Genomic DNA, 14,825 nt, shown 5'->3' on the forward strand with positions numbered 1-14,825 from the left:
TTTAAAATATTTCACTTAGATGAAACAGTTCACATAGACAGTATTACTTGGTTTTAAGTTGATCAAATCTGACATCAGAACACCTTATTTATCTCTTTGTAAAGTGTTTTCTGCTGTCTGAGCTGCTGTACTGAAGTAAGGAGGGACTAGAGGCTTCTCCATGCACAGCAAGCTAGCTAGCATCTACTGTAGCCTGACTGTGAGGTATTTAGGTAACATCAGTAAATTGTAGTGTCTACTATAAACAGAAACTAAGCAAGTGAGGCATTTAGGGAACACTATAATTCATATTTTGCCTCCAGGAGACTCACTGAATCCAGGTGAAGGTTGAATATCAGTGGTAAGATTTGTACATTAGCCGGAGATGTAGCAGAACATTACAGTGAAAACTGTTGATTTAAATGTGAGTTTTCTTCCTGATAGCAACAGATAGTCTTGATTAATGATCTTATGAATCTATAATTCTTTTGACTGTCCCGTACTTCTGCCTGAAACAGCATTTTTTAGCAGTTAGCTTCTTTTCCCACATCTACAGCTTCAATTCAATATTCAACTAATGACAGAGTTAGCTAAAAGTTGTGTGTTGATTGTTTTGTTGTGTCATTTCAGTTCCTACCTACACTGTAAATGGGCCACTCTGGAGGAACTAGAGAAAGATCCCAGAATCCACCAGAAGATCAAACGCTTCAGGACCAAACAGGCGCAGATGAAACACCTGTTCACTGAGGTAATCATCACTGTTAACCTTCTAGTGCTGCTAATTCACCAATAAGACACTGCTGAATCCATGTTGCACATCATTATGAGAATGTAAATATGTATAATGAGCCAGTTGTCACTGAAGGTGCTTCTGAGGTCGTCAGGTTAACTCTAATGTACCGTAACCAGGCAACACCTCGACTTTTAAGCATCATTTAGGCCATTATGGCATAATTTCATTTCCGTGGCTCGCCAGGCTTCACCGTCGGCCTCGATCAAAGGTTTTCAGAAGAGTTACTGAGGGTTACAAGTTGGTGGGAGGAAAAAAATCATTGTTATTTATCCAACAGTCGGCAGGGATTGTTCAAAATCTGGTTGTACTGCAGCAAGATGTCCAAGCAAGTCAGCTTTATTTATCAAGGATAGGATCACTGTTGGTGTTAAGGAGCTTTTTAGCATCTTCCATCATTTTTCACTGCAATTTAAAAAAATGCACCTTTATGGAATCAGAACAACCAAGAAGGAGAGGGATTAAGAAATGTCTTTAGTGCAGTTTGTTATAATGATAGAGATTATAAAAAGGAACGTTGGATTTCTCAGAGTATTATTGTTTGCAAAAAAATGGAAAGACCTGAGTCAACAGGTCTTACCAACACTGGAGAAGTATGGTCGCTCTGCGTATTACTTGGTTTCAACTTCAGTACATCTAACATTAGTACACTTTATTTTAGTCTTTATAAAATAATTTTTTGTTGACTGAACTGCAGTGACTGATGGAGACTGGAAGCTTCTCTGTGCACAGCTAACTAGTTATCATCTAAAGCTACATCTAAAGTAGCCTTCATGTGAGGCATTCAGGTGACATGTGTAAAGTGTCAGTCAATAATCAGGAGTTCATCAGGTGAAGTGTCTTGGTTACAGATTTTTTCACATTTTGTCTCCAGGATTGTAAGTGATTGGAGACTAGAAGCTTCACCGTGCACAGCTGTCCAGTATCAGCACTATTACTTGTTCAATTATGAAATACCTTTGGATAAATGACAATGACATTATAGTTATTTTACTGCTTACATTTTTAATTAGCTTCCTGAATTTTAGTCACGTGACTGCTGGTCTCACCTGAGTCGCTGACAGCTTTCAGGTAGCACAGGACAGCGCAGAATTTTATTTTATTTTTTTACAGAATCTGGTTAGCACAAATATGTGGTGGGGGGGGTTTGGAAATTTTTATATTTTACAAATTACGTTTTTTATGTTGTTTTCATAATTGTCTTCTATCAGTCGTATTTAGGCAGCTTGCAGTTAAGTTTCTCAAATTTTGGTCTCATTTATGGCTCACTGATAGCGTTAAGATGCACAGATTTTATAGTTTTTGCAAAATCTGGTCATGTCATACCATTTATTTTTGACAAATTTTTAGATTAGGCACGTGGAATAAAAAGATTTTGACAAAAAGTCACAATCCCAAGCTCACATTTTTTAATGAAATAGAGAAGTTAAAGACCCCCAGAAAATTGGAAATTTGAGGATTCTCTCTGTTTTTAAAGTCAATAGTCAAACCTTGCAGCAGGTTTTGGTGTTCAGGATGTTAAACTGCTGGATAACAAAGTGGAGAAACATGACTATACAATAAATAAAGAGTGAATTTTATTATGAAGGTGTAAAAAAAAATGTTAATTAGAAGTATGTTTTCACTGCATTTTTATACATGTGGTTTTCAAGGTTACTTTTTAGGGACGTTGTGCAACTTTTTGGATGCTTTAGTGCGTTTTTGAACAGATTTTTCAGAAGGATCCCCGACTAGATTCTTAATAAATAAATTACTGCTGCAACAGAGGATGTTTCCTGTATTTAATTATGTACTGAAATAAATAAATAGCAGAAGTATGATAACAAAGTGGAGAAACATGACTAATCTAATAAATAAAAAGTACGTTTTATTATACAGATATTAAAAAATGTCAGTTCTAAATATGCTTCCACTGAAATTATGCAGCTTTTAGCATGTTTTAGAGACTTTATGCAGACTATTACTCATGAGAATAAATAATCAGTAATTTCATGTCTTTCTTTCTCCCTCCGTCTCTGTTTTTGTCTCTTCTTCCAGCCGGATGAGGACTTATTTAACCCCGACTATGTAGAGGTGGACCGGGTGCTGGAGGTGGCTGTTACCACGGATACTGAGACCGGGGAGGTGGGTAACGCGCAAACAGAGACATCCTCTCATAGCGGTGTCTGTCTGCTCTGAAAGCTGTGATTACCAAAGGTCCGGGTGAGGTGGACCACTCGTAGTCCTGCGACACAAACATCATGTTTTTCTGTTGTTGTTTTTTTTTTTTTTTTGGGGTGTGCTTGTAGGAGGTGACCCATTACCTGGTAAAGTGGTGCAGCCTCTCGTATGAAGAGGCAACGTGGGAGCTGCAGGAGGACCTGGACCCCGAGAAGATCAAAGAGTTTGAGGAGATCCAGAAGCTGCCGGCAGACCTCAGACACATGGTGAGTACAAACGTAACAGAGCAAGACTGAGACGAGGAAACCGACCCGTTTGAGAAAACCAGAAGACCCAAAATCTCCACATCATCACATAAAAACACAAAAACCACCACAAAAAGATTCAAAACGATCCAAATTGCCACACAAAGATATACAATGAGCACGAAAAATTGCTAAATCAACACAAAAGGCTTCAAAACCACCACATAAAGACACAAAATCACCATAAAAAGATGCAAGAATCACCAAGAAAATAAGCAGAATCACCACAAAAAAATTCCAAACGAACACAGACAGATCAAAGTCACCACTAAAAGACAAAAAGTCACTATAACGAGACACAAAATGAGCCTGCAAATAAGCAAAACCACCACAAAAAGATCCAAAATGAACACAAAATGATCCAAAGTACCACACAAAGATAGACAATAAGCACAAAAAGTTGCTAAATCAGAACTAAAACGATGCAAAATCACCACAAAAAGAAGCAACATCACCATAAAGAGATGCAAAATGAGCGTAAAAACTTGCAAAATCACCACAAAATGGTTCAAATTTACCACTTACAGACAGAAAATAAGTACAAAGATGCAAAAAGAGCAAAAAAAAGACGCAAAATCACCACAAAAATTGTCAAAATTATCCCATAAAGATGCAAACTCGCCAAATAAAGATACAAACTCTTCACAAACAGATGCAAAACTAACATAGAAAGATTAAAATCACCACATTAAGTCACAAAATCACCATAAAGAGACACAAAATGAGCACAAAAAGAAGCAAAATCACCACAGAATGGTTCAAATTTACCACTTAAATACAGAAAATAACCACAAAGATGCAAAAAGAGCAAAATAAAAGCCGCAAAATCTCCACAAATGGGTTCAAAATCATCACATACAGACACAAAATCACTACAAAGATGCAAAATGAGCACAAAAGATGCAAATTCACCAACAAAAGGCTCAAAAATCCACATGAAAAGACACAAGATCGCCACATAAAGATGTACAAGTGATGCAGCGACATGAAGGAAAGAAATGCTGATTAAAATGTGAAACTGGCAGATTTTGAAACCACAGGAACTTTCATGGTGCTTGAAAGCTGCTGTTTTGATAGAACTCACATTTACTGTGTGAAGAGAAAGAAAAAGCAAGTAGAAAGTCGACACACTGATGCAGCATCATTGGAGAGAACGTTATTATTAATTAACCCTCTGAACGGGAAATTTAAACGATACGTTGTCTTTCGAGCCAGAAAATTTCCAGCCCAAAAAAAAGAAAACAAAAAGCCGTCGTCAGATCTTCAAATTTCCAGCTGTGGTTTAAGTTATCACATGTGGCTTTCAGCTTAATTGGAGGAAATCAGAGTGAAAACTGCCAAAAAAAAAGAGAAGAAGAAAGAGCTGTTGGAGAAGTCTTTGTTTTTCAACCAAATCTAAGTGAAATTCATGATATCTCAGGGCCGCAGAGAATGTTGATGTTTTTAAAAAGAGGCTCAAGACCCATCTTTTTAATCAGGCTTTTAACTGACTGATTTTAATTCTTTATAATTTCTTAATCTGACTTTTATTCTTACATTTTTTATTCTTACAATTTTATTATTATTTTATGTATAAATTTTTACTTTAAACATTCTTTTCTCTTATCTCAGTCTTAGCTTTCATACCTTTTATTTATTTATTGATGTATTTATTTTTACTATTTTTATTTATTTGTTTTACTGTTTTAGTCCCTCGTTTCTCCAGTGTTTCCTCTTGGGGGTCTACCACACCTGGAGTTGATTCTGGTCCACTGATGGGGGTGCCGGCCCGTGGATGGCCCTGGCCCGGGTGGCTGGAGAGCTTTACACCTTCGTGTGGAGCCTCCTGTCTGCCTGGGCTGGGGTGGTCCTTGTGTCGGCTCCCCTGCAGTCATGGTCCAGGACTCCATTCGGTGTGTGTGGCCCCCACAGGTGGCTTCTTCCTCACTTTGGATTTCGGTGCCCAGCCATGTCTCCTCAATGACAGATGGTGTATGTGGGTGTGTGTATGTTGGTATGTTTGTGTGTGTGGGTCTGTATGTCTGTTCGTATGTCTACGTATGTGTGTAAATGTATATGTGATTGTGTATCTGTGTGTATATTTGTTGGAGGGTGGAAGGTTTCGGGTTTTTCTCAGTGTTTTGTATTGTGTTGTTTTTGTTTTTATCTTCTGTGAGGCACTTTGTGTTACTCTATTGTATGAAAAGTGCCATATAAATAAAGTTGATTTGATCTGATTTGATATTTAACTGAAATCTGTATATTCTGCCTGCTTTGTTTAAAAATCTGTCCAAAATAAACCGGGTACATTGGTCATTTTTTTGTCAAAAAACTAAAAATTCTGCATTGCTCTGAGCAAGTGCAGACATTTTCATCATAGCGGCTTCATTCTGCACATCTTATTTAATAATTCGCCATTTAATCAACCATTTAAAAGTAACCAGATTCTGTAAAAAACTAATAATTCTGCTGTTTGTGGTGCAACTGAGGAGCCATTAGTAAGTCACACATTTGTAAGTGTTGGTTAAGAAATTCCAGTTATTTATTTCTGTTTTGTGATTTGTCACATTGTAGCTTTATTAAATTACACAAAAGACATGTTTGAGTTCTTTCTGCTTCTAGTCCTGCTGTTTCCTTAGAGGTTCAGGACTTTATATTGCAGTGAAAAATTCATAAAAATTGGAGAAAAAAAAAGGCACAAAAAATGTCCAGAAACTACTCATGGTTCAGAGGGTTGAAACTAAATTTGTACATCTTTTAAAATGAAGTTCTATACTGAGACATGGACTAATAGTGGAACTGTTTATCAGTTTTCAGCTGCTAATGAGTTTGAGTTGCTGTTTGGTTTCACTTCATTATTCAGTCTGACATCACGCTGGCCTCTCGTCTGTTTGGGAGAAGAGGCTGCTTTTGTCCTCATTGCTTTGCATAAATGGATATAATCATTCTGTAATTTCCAGGCGACACAGAAGCTGCTGCTCTGTTCGCACGGTCGATTGAAGAAATATCCAACATCTTATTGTCCATCTCTGGTGCAGGAAAATGAAGTTCCTTTTCTGTCTTTCACTTAAAACTTATTTGAATCTCTGAAAAGATACAGATGCAAAATCACACATAATCACCACATACAGACACAAAATCACCACAAAGAGAAGCAAAATCACCACAAAAGGGTTCAAACTCACCACATAAAGATGCAAAATCTTCACCAAAAGATGCAAAACAAACATGAAAAAGTCAAAATCACCACATAAAGACACAAAATTATCACATAAAGACACAAAATCACCATAAAGAGACACAAAATGAGCATAAGAAGATGCAAAATCACCACAAAATGGTTCAAATTTAACACTTAGACAGAACATAACTGCAAAGATGCAGAATCACCGCAAAGGGGTTTAAAATCACCACAATAAAGGCACAGAATCACTGTAAACAGGTTCAAAATCACCACAAAAAGATCAAATTCAACACATGAAGATGGAAAATGAGCACAAAAAGATGCAAGATCACCACAAAAAGGTTCAAAAATCATCACGAAAAAACAGAAAATCACAATTATAAGATGCAAAATGAGCACAAAAAGATGCAAAATCACCGCCAAAGGATTCAAAATCACCACATACAGACACAAAATCACCACTAAAGGGTTCATAATCTCTACAAAAAAGAGACAAAATGAACATAAAAAGATCAGATCCATCACACAGACACGCAAAATTCCCATAAAAAGATGCAAAAGAAGCACAAAAAGATTCAAAATCACCACAAAATGGTTCATTATGGCTTTTGTTTGATCATCTCCAAGCTTCTCTGCCCACATTTCCTGTTTTTTTTGGTGATCATTTTCTTTTCGCTTTAAGCTGCTGCTGGATGTGGATTTGTGTTTGTTTTTCAACTTTTTGAAAAGTCACGTCAGACGTCCTCTCATTCCACAACCTGCAATCTTCTCCATCGTCTGCTCTTCGCTGTGACTACGATGCAAAGGCGAGAAGCTCTGACCGCTCTGACGGTGCATTCACTCTGCAGCATGCTGAACACCAAATTGCTGCTTAAATAGCTGCAATTTTCTGCAGACGTACAGGAGGAGACCTGAGCACATTATTGCTGCTCTTTTGCCATTTTGAGTTTCAAAACTAGTATCATGGCTTATTACGGCCCGCCAGCACCAATCTGCAGCACCACTTATTTTCTTATTTGTCCATTAAAGCTCTGAAAATCATCCCGCCTTTACCGCAGCAACTTAGACAACTCTTTGAGCTCCTTGCTAGTTCATCAGGGGGCGCTAATAGTCATATCCGATGAAGTCACGGTTCTGTTGGGTGTTGCGTTTTGTTTGGCAGTAATTGAAAGGTGCTGAACAAGAGAAAAACAAACAACATATGCTTGTATTTGTGTGCTGATATCGCAGGAACGTCCTCCTCCGGACAAATGGCAGAAGCTGGAGCGCTCCAGAGACTACCGGAATGGAAACCAGCTCAGAGAATACCAGTTAGAGGGCATGAACTGGTTACTGTTCAACTGGTACAACAGGTGAGCTCACACTGGAACCAGTTCAGCTCTGACAGCTTTACATAAGGTTTGGTTAGTGAATAAATGTGGTGTCAGAAATAAAGCAAAATGAACAAAAACAAACTAGTCTGACTGGAAAAAAACAGTCAAACATTTGACATCATTTCACAGGCCAATGATTTTGGCAGTTCTTGTTGAAGTAACCTGAAATTTTAACAGAATGTTTAGAAACAGAAGGAGATTTTATATTTAATGTTTTATTTTTGTTCTGTTTTCAGGTTGAGCCATGCCGTTCACTCCCAGAGAGAAGTCATTTTGCGTCTTTGAACAGACTGTGCAGCGTGCCTTCAATGCAAAATCTGAAAAAACTTCAACTGGCAAACAAATTTGGTCTTGGTACTAAAAATTTAAAGAGGAAGGCTGCTGATGCTGGGCTGAAGGATGTGGTAGACCATCATCAGCATCAGCAGATTCCAGGACACAAAATGACTTCTCTTTGCTTTATTCTGACATTAGATTGACACACTCATTTTATTTGTTTTTACCCGATAAAATAAATGAATAAAATGTGGCATTCTGGTTCTCATGCAATTAACCAGTTAACTTTGAAGGAGAAATGTTGAAACATTTCTCTTGATTACATCAATAAAATATTAAAAAAGCAAACTTATTTCAACAATGTCTTGCAGAGCAGTTTGTATTATTCTACATTTTGATACCCTGATTTTCATTTTTCCTGCAAATATTACATTATTTTTTATCGCAAACATTAGTTACCATCTTCCCTACATTACTACTAATAGGCATTGGGAAAAAAAATAACAGTTCAGTCAACAACTGACAAAAAGTAGAAAAATTAAAAACCAAGAATGGACATTCTGTACATTTCTAATGAGCATCCAGTTTACGTCACACTACTCTTTTTTTAGGCTGCATGTAGAAAATGACGTCATGTATGTACATATAAAATCATCAGTGCCACGTGGAAACCATGAATTGGACTTCAAACTCATGAAACAATAAATTTACGGTGTTTCTTGATACTGAGACAAAATAGATTTTCAAGTGTTGCATTTAAATGTTTCCCTGGAGGTGAACAATTACAAAAGGCTCACTCTGTATTAGATTTTTTTCTCAGATATTTCTAATCAAACACACAAAACACTTTGGGGCTGTTATTTTAAATGCACTGAATAGATAAAGGTGACCTTCACACGGCCTTTTTTTAGTAAAGTCAAGTACATTTCAAAAATTAGAACCCTAATGAGCTGCAGTTAAACACCTTTTCTGAACGCCACAGTTTCTATTTACGTATATTTTTCTGATTAGATTTGACCATAAATTAGCATCTTAATGAGCAACATCTGTTTTTCTTGAATCTCATTTGTGCCTCAAGATGCAGAGTTCATATAAATGTCACCAATGTGTTATGTTGAGACAAGTATGTTTACACAAACACTAATGCATTAATTAGCTTAATTATTGTACTGATTTGCATAAGTGGAAGTATTTTCTGTATTTGGGATTATGGCAGGAGCATAAGACAGATTTAAACAATCCTCCCGCCGCCGTATCTCACTTTCCCACGACATCTTTGTTTTTATTGTAGGAAAAACTGTATACTGGCAGACGAGATGGGTTTGGGCAAGACCATCCAGTCCATCACCTTCCTCTACGAGATCTTCAGCATGGGGATCCGCGGACCCTTCCTCATCATCGCCCCGCTGTCCACCATCACCAACTGGGAGAGGGAGTTTCGGACGTGGACGCACATGAACGTCATCGTGTATCACGGCTCGCAGATCAGCCGGCAGATGATCCTGCAGTACGAGATGTTCCACAGAGACCCACAGGTAGCGAGCCGTCAATGAATCAGGGTTTTATGCTTGTTTAAAAGGGAATTTGCCCCTCGGATGTGGTTGTTGTGTTGTGAATCACAGGGAATCTGGAGTTTTATGCACACCAACATTAAAACCACCTGCCTCATGTTTGTAGGATTGGGTCTCTGAAACAGTTCAGACCAGTTCGTTGAGGTGTCCTGTGGTGTTTGACTTCCAGAGATCAGTGGAGGATCTTTTTGTTCCTCTAGTTTGTGGGGTGGATTATGGATCATGTGGATTCTCACTTGGATGGACTCTTGGTTGTGTTCCTCAAGCTGTTTCTGTGAAGTGTAGCAGAACGTATTGTCCTTCTGCAGGTTTTTAATTGCCATCTGGAGGTTGTGGTTGTCCTGTTTCATATTTTTTTTCGAGCTCTAACCCTCTGAAACCCCCAAATACTTATCGGTTGGTTTAAGAAGCTTGTTGTCTGAATTAAATGGCATCATTTACCAGAGCCAGAAACTATAAAGAGGAAAGGAATTGACTGTTTTTGAACTTAAAATTTTTAAATTTGAACTTGAAAATAGTTGAACTACTGCGGTTGGGAGAATTAACCAAGCCTAAGCTTACAAAATGTTATAAAACTGCCATAAACATACCCTATATATATCTAAATATACACAGGACTGTTCAAAAGTTTGGGGTCACTTAGAAATGTCTTTATTTTTGAAAGAAAAGCATTTTTTAATGAAGATAACATTAAATGAATCAGAAATCCAGTCTAGACATTGTTAGTGTGGTAAATGACTATTCTAGCTGGAAACAGCTGATTTTTAATGGAATATCTCCATAGGGGTACAGAGGAACATTTCCAGCAACCATCACTCCTGTGTTCTAATGCTACATTGTGTTAGCTAATGGTGTTGAAAGGATAATTGATGATTAGAAAACCCTTGTGCAGTTATGTTAGCACATGAATAAAAAGTGTGAGTTTTCATGGAAAACATGAAATTGCCTGGGTGACCCCAAACTTTTAAAAAGTAGTGTAAGTCTATGAATGGAATGGCCCCACTGCCCCTGGGGGATTTGAGCAAAAAGAGAAATGGTTTTACTGATACAAGGTCAGCCACCAGGGGTGATTGTGAAGAAAAATGTAGAAAGTCCTCCTTTGCACAGAATGCCTTATCAATTAAAGGTTGGCAAAACTGGAATACTTTTCCTACAGCTATCAGAGAAAGCTCTACGTTTGTCAGTTTTTAGAGGCAGTGTAAGACTTGGCTGATTGACAGTCAAACTTAGGAACATTGAGAAAATCAGGCACTTTCACTGTCTGCACTTTATGACAGGCTCTGCCTAGAAAGCATTTTAGGGTAGGTTTAACCCAGCCACAATTAAATCATTACTTCACCAAGGAATGCAGTGACGATCGATGTTGGTTTGTTTGTCTGTTTGTCTGTTCACAGCATTATTTAAAAACGGACAAACACATTTGGATGAAATTTTCAGGGAAGGTCAGAAATGACACAAGGACCAAGTGATTAGATTTTGGCAGTGATGCAGCTTATGGTCTGGATCCACAGATTTGTGAAAGATTTCCGTATCATTTCCAGATGGCGGCATGGCGTCAATGTAACCATGACAACAACACCACATCAACTGCCTGTTGACGATCACATGACTGTGATCCTACTACGAATTGACCGCTGTGGACTAACTGGGATTTTTCCGTCGAAAATGATACAAGGAACAATTGATTAAATTGTGGGGGTGTTTCAGAGTCCCATTAATTCCCACTGTCTGCTCCATATTTTAGTCATTTGGTATCCGTACATAACGTACACATTCATTTTATCCGATTTTATCCGTCAGACATGATACAACTGAGCAGCCTTGGCGTACTGCTCTCTGAGTGCTTTTCGAGTCGTCAGTGTTTTTGTTTTACTGTATCGCTTTTATACATCTATAACCCTGTATGTTTTTCTTATATATTTGGGACAACGGATGGAAATTAGCCTTGTGCTATTAATTCGGCTTATTTACTTCAACCTTGTGTCAACTTTATGAGATTGTTAGTTCATTAATATGCACTTTCCTCTCCAAATAAATCAAGAAAAAAGAAAGAAAGAAAAATTCCAAGTTTTTAGAATTTTTGTAAAAGATTTGATAAAGGAAATTGAACTTATTTTATTCCCTATTTATGATATACGATATTCTAGCTGTGTCAAACAGCACAGAAGACATTTCTAAGTTCCCTGTCCTAGTCCTGGCTGTTCTGTTTCCATAGAGGTTCAGGACTTTATGCTGCAGTAAAAAATGAGCCCACAGTGAGACAAACCCACCCAGAAACTACTGGAGGTTCAGAGGGTTAAGATCAGTTCTGGTAGAAAAACATAAGCTGTGATTTTGCTGAATATTTTCTTTTTTGCCTCACTGTCTCTCCTTCCATCCCGAAGGACTTTTGCACTGTAAAGGTGACAGACTTTCATTCATCTGACCTCACCTCTCTGCGTCTCTCTGGCTGTGAATTTATCGGCACGTTCGACTGTTTCATAGCAGAGAGTTTTGACTAGAGTGACCCTTTCTTCCCTTTCAGGCTGCTCGGTATGAATATTCAGCATCATAACGGGGCTCTTGTTGCTGTTGGATGAATACAGAAGAGGAGTTATCATTACAATACTCCACACTGCTAATATGCAGGTTTTAATTTGGCTTCCTGCAGACATGCAAGAGGAGTGAATTCTAATTTTGGCTCCTAATAAATTTGACCGTTGAGCAGTTTTAAACATTTTTTAGATTTAATTAGCGCGTTAAAAGTGAAAGAAGACTGTAAATGTTATGATATCCATCTCTGAAATCCCAATTATATTTTTATTTCTTAAAGGCCAGACTAGAAACAAAAGTTCCTGACATTGAAATTGAATCGTTGATCTTCTTTAACCACTCGACCATCGGAAATGTTGACTTTTTCGAGGTCCCACATGCTGGCAGTTCATTTGCATTGTGTTTTGTGTGTTTTGAAAGCTTGAAGGTGTGAAATAGAAGCTGTGGGGATATATAAATGCTCACTTTTGCCATTCCTCTAGCTACCAATAAGCCAGATGAAAATGATCCCTCTCACTGCTGGCCATTTAGAATGAGCAGCTGCTTCACAGTCTACCAGGTTTATTTACTTATTTACTGCTTCTGCTAAACTGTAAAACGTTTCGGTCACAAAATGTTGCTGTTGGCTGTAAGAGTGAACAGAAGAGTCTCCATGCACTGACAGCATCTGAGGAACTGAACACCATCAGTTGGATTAGGTTCATTTTTGAAGGCAATGTCACCACATCAGTACAAAAACCCTTCATGTTAGTGCATTTTGTGGCTAATGCTACCATTAACTCTGATTGTATGCCCTTCAGAGATGGTGAAAACCTGAATGTAAACTGATAAACAGGGACTGTTTTTATGTTGCCTGTTCTGCATCACTGAAACCTGAAGTTAGCCACTGTTTCCAGGTGTTAGCGTCACTCCTGCTCTCTGTGCTCACATGACGGCATTTTAATTCAACTGAATTCACAATAAAGCTGTTCTCATTCATGTATTTTTCTACTTCTGTGGTCAGCCAATGGAACAAGTATAAAGCAATGAAGCACAGCCCCAATTTCCGAACTTTTGCCCTGCAGCTATAATACAGATTTTCTTAGCCCTAACATCGTCGGACAAACTCATCAAACACACGAGTTCAAAGCAACAAACTTGGTGATACGTCCTTGTGCAATCATTGTTTAGAGAAATGCTAGAAGTGATAGAAAGTCTTGGCCTCAAACACTCATTCATCAAAGACAGAGAGAGTCTTCTTCCTGAAGAGGGCAGGGCCAGCAGCAGCATTTAAAGCTAGAGACACTGAAACAACCCCTTTAAACCAAGAGTTGTACAGTCTTGAAGAAATCAACCATTTTTGCAGCATTTTCAGCTGAAAGACATTGTCTTGAGATGTGAAATTTTCTTCAGTTTACTGACAGATTGTCATAGGCGCAACATCGTTGGACAAACTCACCAAAAAATGTGTTAAAAATCAACATCTCCAGGGTACCCAGATAGGTCAACTGGTTGAGCGAGCGACCCATCAACACAGCGGCCTGGGTCGATTCCACCTCTCAGCCCTTTACTGCTTGTCTACCTCCCATTCTTCTCCCTACTTTCCTGTCTGACTCTTGACTTTGCCTATAAAATACAGCCAAGAAAAGAACTTTAAACAAGCAAAAAACAAACAAACAACAGCTTTACTCTAAAACTTGGTGAATTTTCCAGGTGAAATCATTGTTTAGAGAAATGCTAAAGTGATAGAAAGTCTTGGCCTCAAACACTCATTCATCAGACAGAGAGAGTCGTCTTCCTGAAGAGGCTGGGGCCAGCAGCAGCATTTAAAGCTATAGACACTGAAACAACCCCTTTAAACCAAGAGTTGTACAGTCAAGCATCTTTGTGGTGTTTGGAGCTGAAAAAAAGCCTAGGGATGTTTGAGAGTTTCTAGCATTTTGCCATAAAGAAACGAAAAATTGGACTTTTAAAGGTAACCGTTCTTACATTTTTCCCTCCCTCACAGGGTAACACCATCCCAGGTGTGCTCAAGTTTCACGGGGTGATCACCACGTTCGAGATGATCATGGCCGACTGTCCGGAGCTGAAGAAGCTTCATTGGCGCTGCGTTGTGATCGACGAAGCCCACCGACTGAAGAACAGAAACTGCAAACTGCTGGAGGGACTCAAGCTCATGAACCTGGTCCGTCTGTGTGTTAAAAAATACAAACGTTTTTCATTTCATTTCTCTCACTGTAAGTCGTCTTGGTTCTCTGATTTTGTTGTCGAGGCTCGTTTTAAACCCCGTGTTGTTGTTCTTGTGTTCGGTTTGAGTAAGTGTAATTATGAACAGCAGGTTTTTGTGTTTTTAAAGAGATATTTCTGTCCGCAGGAGCACAAGGTTCTGCTGACGGGAACCCCACTGCAGAACTCTGTGGAGGAGTTGTTCAGTTTGTTGAACTTTCTGGAGCCGCTGCAGTTTCCTTCAGAAAGCGCCTTTCTGGAGGAGTTTGGAGACCTAAAGACTGACGAGCAGGTTTGTTCAGTTAATTTTTGGTTCAAGGAAGTTAAATGATTTTAGTTCAGGTTCCGCATTCAGCTCAATTTGATCTCCAGTGGGCCAGTACAATCACTGCATAATAACCTATAAATAACCACAACTCCCAATGTTTCTTTGTTTTTGTGCAAAAAAGGATGCTCTGAAAAGGTTCACAT

The 14,825-nt window shown here is 38.4% G+C and overlaps 1 protein-coding gene across 5 annotated transcripts in view; it reads left to right on the forward strand.

Annotated features, from left to right (window-relative positions):
- chd6 (chromodomain helicase DNA binding protein 6) overlaps positions 1-14,825 on the forward strand; it is a 165,950-nt gene that overhangs the window by 88,002 nt on the left and 63,123 nt on the right. For all 5 annotated transcript variants that reach the window (XM_051948134.1, XM_051948133.1, XM_022204996.2 and 2 more), the window contains exons 9-15: positions 610-727; positions 2,807-2,893; positions 3,058-3,195; positions 7,628-7,749; positions 9,338-9,581; positions 14,137-14,313; positions 14,503-14,646. In XM_051948134.1, the coding sequence (XP_051804094.1) occupies positions 610-727; positions 2,807-2,893; positions 3,058-3,195; positions 7,628-7,749; positions 9,338-9,581; positions 14,137-14,313; positions 14,503-14,646 (1,030 nt within the window). The remainder of the gene's footprint in view (positions 1-609; positions 728-2,806; positions 2,894-3,057; positions 3,196-7,627; positions 7,750-9,337; positions 9,582-14,136; positions 14,314-14,502; positions 14,647-14,825) is intronic.

This window comes from Acanthochromis polyacanthus, chromosome 5, assembly GCF_021347895.1.
Source record: "Acanthochromis polyacanthus isolate Apoly-LR-REF ecotype Palm Island chromosome 5, KAUST_Apoly_ChrSc, whole genome shotgun sequence".
Lineage (NCBI taxonomy): Eukaryota > Metazoa > Chordata > Actinopteri > Pomacentridae > Acanthochromis > Acanthochromis polyacanthus.